This window comes from Pseudozyma flocculosa (assembly GCF_000417875.1).
Source record: "Pseudozyma flocculosa PF-1 unplaced genomic scaffold scaffold00014, whole genome shotgun sequence".
Taxonomy (NCBI): domain Eukaryota; kingdom Fungi; phylum Basidiomycota; class Ustilaginomycetes; order Ustilaginales; family Ustilaginaceae; genus Pseudozyma; species Pseudozyma flocculosa.
In genome coordinates, this window is record NW_006920882.1 from 697,830 (window position 1) to 706,228 (window position 8,399).

Consider the following 8,399-nt stretch of genomic DNA (forward strand, 5'->3'; position numbering starts at 1 on the left):
CAGCCCGCCCGGCGCCCACCTCGCTGCGCTGCAACCATAGCGGAGGGGCTCGCCACACTCGAGCTTGCGGCAGCGAGCGAGGACCGAGCGCATTCTTCTGCTGCTGCGCTTCATCGAGCTCTGCCTCCGCCTTTGTCGCTATCTCCCAGCACAGCCTCTGTGTCGGCCCCTGCCGAGAGTGACGGGACCAGGCCGCCCTGCTTTGGGCCCCAGAAGACCTAGGAGCCGGCCTCACGGAAGATCACGAGCGAGCGAGCGAGCGAGCGAGGCGGCGTCGCCGACAGCGGACATCGAGATGGATCGATCCTCATCGGCGGACGACGGCGTGGCCGAGGGAAGAAGAAAGAGGTGGGGGGCGAGCGGACAGGATCCCAGGGATCGCCCGGCCATTGTCGTCCATCCTTGCCGCCCGGATGGTCCGCCCTGCCTGGATCGCACGCCAGCGCTTCGCAAGTGGCGGTGAATGGTGGTGCTCCATTGGCGGGGAGCCTACAGGCCCATCATTGTGCACGGATGGCTTCCGATTCGTCGAGGTCAGGAGCAAGGACCTGGCCCGCCAGGTGCAATCGGAACGAGCCCCGATGGAACGCTCGGGCGGTGGCGACAAGAGGAGAGGGCCGCCGAGCTCGCGTGCAAGGCTGGCCGCCAGCGTCGTGGCAGAGAGGCCGGATGGTCGGCCCGAGGCTGCGCGTGGTCCACCTGGAGGCCAGCGCGGCTCAAGCCGGGGAGGGGCCTGGCGGTGGTGGTGTGTGTCTCGCGAGAGCGCCGTCAAACCCTCGCTGCACGCCCAAAGGCAATCAAACGCCCCCGCCGCCACGGCCGCTGCGCTGCCGGCAGCCCTTCCTGTCAGTCGGTCCTCGCCGCAGACGTCGCCCGACTGAGGACCATTCTCTTGCCGTCTTGCAATAAGGTGTAGCAACAAGGAGCCGCTGCTCTCTCAACCACTTCTGTAATCCCGCCCTCCCTCTCTTCGACTCGGACCCCCTCGCGTCCGGTGCGGTGTCGTCCCGGTGCAAGCACGTTGAGCCCCGCCCGTCGAGTGGTTCCTTCGGCCGAAACCTTGAGTGCAGTCGTCGTCGCTCGTCGGTCGTCGCCGTCGCCGCTGCCCCGACAGCGCCCTGCCAGCATCGGGCGCAATCCGACAGGCCGGAACAGACCCGCTTCCGCCGGGGATCGGTCCGGTCCGATGCCACGTCGAGCCCCGCTTCAGAAGCGTTGCGAGACCGCCAGGGCAAAGGGGAGCGCGGGGTCGGGCTGAACGCCAGTCGACGGGCTCTTGGCCAGATAGTTGGGCGGGCAGCTCCTGTACGGCTGCGCCGACGCAAGCAACGCAGCCGACGACGACGAAGACGACGACGTCGAGACCATCGACAGCGGAGGCCAGATGGACCGCAGCGGGTCCAGGCCGAAGCCGGCGCTGGCGTCTCGGCTGCTCGCGACCTCGCCCGACGACCGACGTTGGCGCTTGGCCCCTTTCCGTGCCGTCGTCTCGCGGCTGCCGTGCCGCACGCTGCTCGATTTGGCAGGCAGGAGCGGAGGGGCAGCCGTGCTCGCGCCGCTGACCAGGCTGGACCAAAGCGCAGGCGGGTTGGAAATCGGAAAGAAGAGGCAGTCGTCGGCGTGATGACGGGGATGTCAGTCGGATCCTCTCCAGGTGCCATCGCCTTGTTGTCCATGAGCCGCCCGCCGTAGCGCTGCGATCAACTCACTCGGCCGAGGGACTGCAGGGAAGGGGCGACGTGCTGGAGGCGAGCGGCGTCGAGGAGGACGACGACGACGAGGAGGAGGACGACGACGACGACGACGACGACGACGAAGCAGATGCCGAATTTGCGCTCCTGCTCCTCTTCTTGCTCTTCTTTTGCCTGGTCTGGAGCAGGAGCTGGCCGTAGCCTCCCTCGCCCGGCTGCAGGCACGAGGCGGGGAAGTCGGGTCCAAAGATGGGCACCAGCTCGTGTCGGATCGGGTACGCGACCCGGCGCGAGAGCTCCTTGGCCACATCAAAGGGCAGCCAGGTTCCTGCAGCGAGACGACCGTCGGATCGGATGCCAGCGAGGACGTCAGGCCTGCGATCCGTCAAGGATGCGTCGCAGGCGGCGAGAGAAAGGTCAGGAATGCTCACCCTGGATCTTGAGAAAGCCGCCGCGGATCTTGTGGATGTAGGGCTGGAGCTCGGGCGTGTCCTCCTGAAGGCGACCGAGGTCGGCTGTGACGAAGCGGAGAGGACAAGACGAGACGGCCACAGAGAGAGTGGGTGGTGGCGGCGTCAGGCTCGTACGCTGAGCACAGCGGTGGGGGGACGCGTCGGGTGCAGAGGGGCAACCCACCTTTGGCATGGCCGAGCGCCTTCCAGATGCCCGTGCTGTCGACACGGCGACGTCTTGCAAAAGGCGTGTCAGCCTCGGCACGCGCGATCGTGAATGCGCGCTGCAGTGCACCTGGCCGCGGAACGGCGGCGACGACGACGACTCACAAGCGCACGTACGACGTCTCGATGTCGATCATGACGACCTGGTCCCCGCTGATGGCGTACTCAAACACTGAGATGACCCCTCGCTCGCGCTCTCGTGTCAGAGCTGTGGCCTCCAGCTCCATGTCCAGCTCGCACTCGCGCTCCTGCAGCGACGTCGGCGCGCATCCACTCACCGGGCAGGTAGCCCCTCGGATCGAAGGCAGTCACGTACCGCGCCTTTTCGACGACGTGCTCCGTCTTGTGGAGCGTGGGCGGGCCGGGCGGGCGGATCTTGGCTGCCCAGCTCTGCCTGTCCTTGCCGGCGTTCTGCTGCGGCTGCCCAGGCTGGTGCGCTCGGCGCTGCTGCGGCTGCGGCGGGCTCGGCTCGGGCAGCTCCAGCGGAGACGATGGCAGCGGCTGCAGATCCCTCCGGGCCGAGTCGGGGGGCGTGGACGACATGAAGCAGAGGGCCATGGCGGCCTCGGTCTCGGCCACCGATGCCGACTCGAGCAACGCCGCGCCGGCCGCAGGATCGCTGTCGCGCCGCCCGTCGTCGAGCCACAGGGGCAGGAACAGCGGCGAGAAGGACGTCGGACAGACGGGCGAAGGCGTCATCGGCGACGAGGGGAGACGGAGAGATAGACGCTGTGGCATCTTGGAGGGCTTCAGGAGGTGGTGGGGTGTGGCGTCGTAGGGACGGGCACCAAGGCAAGGCAGGAGAAGATGAGGGTACAGAGGCAAGGGGGCAGGCGACGAGGAAGCGGAAGGAAGGAAGAACGCGGTGGCAGCGCATATATACGGGCCCGCAACGGCCAGCCCTCGTCGTCCTCGGCCCTCGACGGCGGAAGCCCAGGCGGCCAGGCGCGTCCGAGGGCGAGGCGGCGACGGCGAGGCGCTCGTCAGGATCGCACGCACGCACGCACGCACACACGCACGCTCTGCGCCGTCCGACGCCCGCTTGCCTGCGCCCTCGGGCAGGTCAGGCGAGGCGAGGTGTCAAAGGGGCAGGCGGGCATGGCTCGTCCTTCAACAGGTTTGACAGATGCACGCCTCGCACGGTGCGGGGAACGAGCAGGCGAGCAGGCGAGCAGGCGAGCAGGCGAGGGTTTGACGAGGCCGAGCGGACAGGCAGGCAGGCAGGCAGGCAGGCAGGAAAGCAGGAAAGCGGACGAGGGTGGGTGCGGAATCGGGGGAAGGCTTGCCTCGCCTCGACGGGCCAACCCAGACCAGACCAGCCTACCGACCAGCCTGCCCAGCCCGCCTGCGCTCTCGCCCTAGCCTGCACGCCGACGTCGGCCGTCTTCTGGCTCCAGAAGAAAAAAAGCAAGCAGGCAAGAAGCTAAGCCTGCCTGGCCCGGCCCGGCCTGGCCTGCGCGGGCGGGTCGGCCTCATTTGGCTCAGAGGTTCCGTGGACGTGCGGAAAGCGGACAGCCAGCCCAGCCACCGCTACCGTGTGGGCGAGCAGGCTGAGCAGCTCGAGCGGGAAGAAGCCAGCCAGGCAGCAGGCAACCGAGGTCAGCGGATCGAGCGCGGGCATCCCCGAGGAGGCTGAGGGAGCCAGGAGGCAGCACCGCGGGCGCCGGGGGGAAGGGAGGATCGATGCGCAGGCAGATGTCGGGCTGCAGCGCATCCGCGCGAAGACGACGGGCAGGCAGGCCGGCAAGCCGGGTGGTCGATGATCAGGCAGGGCCGTGACAAGCAAGCTAAGGTGCGAGGCTAGGTAGGGCGCAGCTGCGTCGCGGGCAAACTGCCTCGAACTCTAGCCTAGCCGGCCGGCCTGTTGCTTGCTTTGGCTTGGCTTGCTTCCGCTCGTGCGTGATGGAATGGAGGGTGGCTTGCCTGTCGGGACGGGGCGCACGGCGGCTGCGACGAGGAGAGAGCGAGCAAGCGAGCAAGCAAGCAGATGAATCGAGCGGGAAGAGAGAGGCGGCCAAGGTGGGGCGCAGCCGGTGCGGCGCGGCGCGGAACGGAAGCAAGCAAGCTAAGGTTGGGGCCAGCTAGGCCGGCGGCGTCCGCGCGGTCCTCTTGAATCTTGTTTGCGCCCGAGCCCGAACTCGAGCAGTGGACAGGCAGGCGGGCAGGCGGCCAATCTGGCGCGGGAGGGCTAGGCTGGGGCAAAGGCCTGCTGGGGCTGAGCTCGTCGAGTGCGGATCCAGACGGGCGTCGGCCGTCTCTCGGGGCATCGCCCCCCGGCAGCTCACGGAGCGGGGCCAGCGCCCGCCTGCTTGCTTACGCCTGGCCACATCGAGGGGCCGGCCAGCTCGACTTCATTTGCGCCCAGAGAGGCACGGTCGGATGTCGGTTCGGCCGCGTGCGGGCACCCTCGAAAACGAGGGGGTCCCATGATCGCTCGTCTTCGCTGCAATCGCTCAGGATCGCGGCAATCGTGCGATTTGTGCGACTGGGCCCGAAGAGACAGGCTAGGATCATCGAGACAGATAGAGAGCGACCGGCTGGAAGGGTAGACGGACGGAAGGAGGCGCGAGGCGGCGGCACGCCAGGGTTGCACGTCACGTCTCCGTCACGACTGCTGCTCGAACGTCTGGCGACGGCGACGACGCGCTGCTTTCTCTTCCCGTAGACGTCCCACCGAGGGCCCGCAGCCACTCGACTCGCCGTGTCACCAGATGTCTGCGGCAGCCACGTACGCTAGCCACCATCGACCACACAGCGACTGCGGCGTCGTAGGCCGCCCTTCACGCAGCCGGGCCGTCGCGGCGTCGCAGTCGGCGTCGCGGCGTGGCTCGGCGTAGCCAGCGCGCTGACCCGCGGGACCGAGTCCTTGCGCCCAGCAGAGATCGGCTGGTCCACGGTCGATGCGGTTTTTTCGACTTTCGAGCAGCGAGCGTGCAGCTCGACGGTCCGAGGCGAAGCGGAGGCCGCCTGCGCCCGCACGCGCCGCACCCTTTCGGCCCTCGGCCATGTCCGAGCAGCAGCCACGGATCAGACGAGTGTGTCGCCACACACACACGAGGCAAGGCAGGGCAGGGCTGTGGTGTCGTATTCGGGGTAGCTGCGGCATCTCGGTCTCGGTCTAGTCCTCCATCTCGTCGTCGAGCGCCTCCTTGGCTTTTCGGATCGCCTCCTGCAGCGGCGAGGGGCGAGAGGGGCCGATCAGAAGCGGAAGGTCAGCAAAGGCCTCGCCTGCAGGACATGGGCGCAGTCAACGAGTCCATGGCCACAACGCACCTTCTTGAGCTCCTCTGGCACAAACTCGTGGCGGCCCTTGCTCTCCGGGCCGATCCACGACAGCTCGAGTTCAAAGTCCTTGTCCTTGGCGTCGTCGTGGACCTTGAAGATGCTGCCGACGGGACGGTGGAGGCGGCGTGTGAGAACAAGGGGGCAGGGGGCGGGGTGGGCGTCAGCGTCATCAAGCTGGCAGGGCTCGGCAAGAGCATCAGCGGCAAGGCGCGGCGAGCACTCACATCTTGGCCGCCTCGTCGACGGCTTGCGTCAGGTCGAGGTTGTCCAGGTCGAGCTTCTCGATCTCGGTCTTGGCGAGCTGCTTGCCCTTTCCAATGGCGCAGCCGTTGTAGCCCCAGAAGACGCCCGAAGGCTCAATCATAAAGATCTGTGGCCCTCTCGAGTCGTCGATGCCGGCAAAGATGGTCGAGATGCCAAAGGGCCGCACCGACGAGTAGAGGGTGAAGGCCTGGATGTACATCGACACTCGATCGGCGAGCGCCTGCAGAGGGGGCGGCGAAAAGATGGATCCGAAGTGTAAGCCGAGGCAGTCTGCGAGCCAGCTCGAGGCAGTAGCGGCTGCTCTGGCTGCTCACCTTGAGCGGGGCCGGGTAGCGGTACGTGTCGCGGTGGTTGACGGCCTCGTCGCGCGCCCTGGAGGCAATGTGCTTGCCGTCGGCGATGAGGCCGGCCGACGTCTGCGTCGCAGCGGCAGAGACAGCCGGGAAGGCAGATCAGTCGTGACAAAGGGCGGCACGTCAGCACGGTTGGCCGATGGCCGTCGGCCTTGCATGGTCGGGTCGTGGGTGAGGGAGGGGCTCTGGGCTCACCATGCCGATGTGGCGGTCGATGTTGAAGATCCTCGAGTTGGAGCCTGGCACTAATAGCTTGGACTGTACGAGCTTCTCGACGGCGATGACGACGCCCGTCTTAGTCTTGATGGCGATGGCGGTGCCGGCGTTCTCGACGGCCTTGGCGGCGTACTCGATCTGCCGTCGTCGGGAGGGAGGGCGACGAGAGCAGAGTCAGCGTCAGCATCCCAGGACTAGAGAGGGAGAGATTCTAGCCCATGGCGAGGCGCGAGGCAAGCGGGCCTACCTGGAAGATGCGGCCGTCGGGCGAGTAGGTGCTGGCCGAGAGGTCGTAGCCGGTGCCCTGGGACGCCATCTTGGGCGGCTAGGTCGAGGCGGGAGGGGCTGGGGCAGAGGGGTCGCTGCGGCTGGTGAAAGGGTTGGAGCTGTCGTCGGTGGAGTGCGAGGTGGGCAGCGAGCAGCGAGCAGCGGAGCAGGAGGTACAGGCGACAAGGAAGGAGGGGATGGTGGGAGGAGCGGTGATGAGGGGCGGGCAAGGGCGGGGCGAGGCAGGGTGTTGGAAGCGGGCCCACTCGCTGCGCCTCGCTGTGGAGGGGGCCAGGGACGACGCGCAGGCCAACTCGGCGGCGGCGGCGGCGGCGGCGGCGGCGATCACAAGCCCTCTTGTTGCCGGCCGAATAATCAGCCCGCCCCCGACTCTCCGCCCAGCTGCAGGCACCAGGAAGAGGAGGCGAGAGCACTCCCGAGTGCCACGAGCAAAGGCCAACCACCACCACCATCTCGTCCTTCCGTCCCCGACGCCCTCTCGCTCGCTGCTTGCACCGCACCCCACCACCTCACCTCCTCCTCGCCCGCATCGGCACCACCACCACCAACACCGCTTCCTCCTCTGGCCGCCGCTGCAGCTCGCAGACGGCCCTTGTGCGCCAGTCCGGTTTGCAGCAGAGTCGCACCCGGTGCCATTCGGCATCCAGCTCGACATCCGGTCCTGGCCCCTCGCACGGCCGGCCTGCTGATCCCGAGCCGCCGCCGCCATCAAGATGACGCACCAGCTACCGCCCAACCTCATCCGCCTTTTCACCTCGCGGCCACCGCTGCCGTACACTCCGCCGCTGCCCGGCGACCAGGACCCCAACGACCCGCCGCAGCCAAAGGACCGTGATGAGATCTCCAACCGCAAAAAGGTGCGGCCCCTCGACGGCGTCGCCGCCTTCCTCGAGAGGGTCAAGCAGGAGGCCGCCGACCGCGGAGAGGCGACCGACGACATCGACGAGCAGGGCCAAGCCCAGCAGTTCACCCACGCCAAAATCACCCTCGCAGAGATGGCAAAGGAGGAAAAGAAGCGCAAAAAGGAGCAGGAGAAGAAGGAGGGGTTAGAAAAGTGTGAGCACCAGCGCCGTCGGTGGCGAGCCGCACGCGCGCATCGCCGCCCACCGCCGCCTGTCCTCTCGCTCACCGACCGTTCCGTTCCCCCTTTTCCCGCCGCCTCGTCGACGCAGACGACCCCAACAAGGACCCGGAAGCCATCGGCGACCCATTCAAGACCCTATTCCTGGCGCGGTTGGTGAGTCGCCGCTGACGAGCCGTTGGGATGCCTGCGACGTCTTGCTGACCCGACCGCTCGACCTCGCTCGCCCCCCCCCCCCCTTCAACAGTCGTACGACACCACCGAAAAGGACCTCCACCGCGAGTTTGACATGTACGGCCCCATCGAGCGCATCCGCCTCGTGCGGGACAAGGAGGGCAAGAGCCGGGGTTACGCGTTTGTGCTCTACGAGCGCGAGCGCGACATGCGCGCCGCCTACAAGGACGCCGAGGGGCTCAAGATCAACGGGCGCAGGATCATGGTCGACGTCGAGCGCGGGCGCGCCGTCAAGGACTGGAAGCCCACGCGCCTCGGCGGCGGCCTCGGCGGGCTGACGCGGAAGCCCAAGAAAGCCGAGGAGCCCGAG

The 8,399-nt window shown here is 67.7% G+C and overlaps 3 protein-coding genes across 3 annotated transcripts in view; 1 reads left to right on the plus strand and 2 right to left on the minus strand.

The window, feature by feature from the left end:
• Window positions 1–1,206: 1,206 nt before the first annotated feature.
• Window positions 1,207–3,067, minus strand: PFL1_04483 (uncharacterized protein; the record flags this gene model as incomplete). The annotated part of the gene is made up of 6 exons (XM_007882007.1): window positions 1,207–1,567; window positions 1,710–2,019; window positions 2,123–2,206; window positions 2,328–2,362; window positions 2,474–2,576; window positions 2,647–3,067. 6 exons carry the CDS (start codon window positions 3,065–3,067, stop codon window positions 1,207–1,209), a joined length of 1,314 nt encoding a protein of 437 aa, XP_007880198.1.
• Window positions 3,068–5,486: 2,419 nt separating this feature from the next.
• PFL1_04484 (uncharacterized protein) lies at window positions 5,487–6,802 on the minus strand (the record flags this gene model as incomplete). The annotated part of the gene is made up of 6 exons (XM_007882008.1): window positions 5,487–5,537; window positions 5,642–5,753; window positions 5,878–6,137; window positions 6,232–6,333; window positions 6,466–6,624; window positions 6,734–6,802. 6 exons carry the CDS (start codon window positions 6,800–6,802, stop codon window positions 5,487–5,489), a joined length of 753 nt encoding a protein of 250 aa, XP_007880199.1.
• Window positions 6,803–7,487: 685 nt separating this feature from the next.
• PFL1_04485 (uncharacterized protein) overlaps window positions 7,488–8,399 on the plus strand; it is a gene marked incomplete at both ends in the record, with an annotated part of 1,637 nt that continues 725 nt past the window's right edge. The window contains 3 exons of the mRNA XM_007882009.1: window positions 7,488–7,830; window positions 7,947–8,011; window positions 8,103–8,318. Coding sequence (XP_007880200.1) covers window positions 7,488–7,830; window positions 7,947–8,011; window positions 8,103–8,318 — 624 coding nt within the window. The remainder of the gene's footprint in view (window positions 7,831–7,946; window positions 8,012–8,102; window positions 8,319–8,399) is intronic.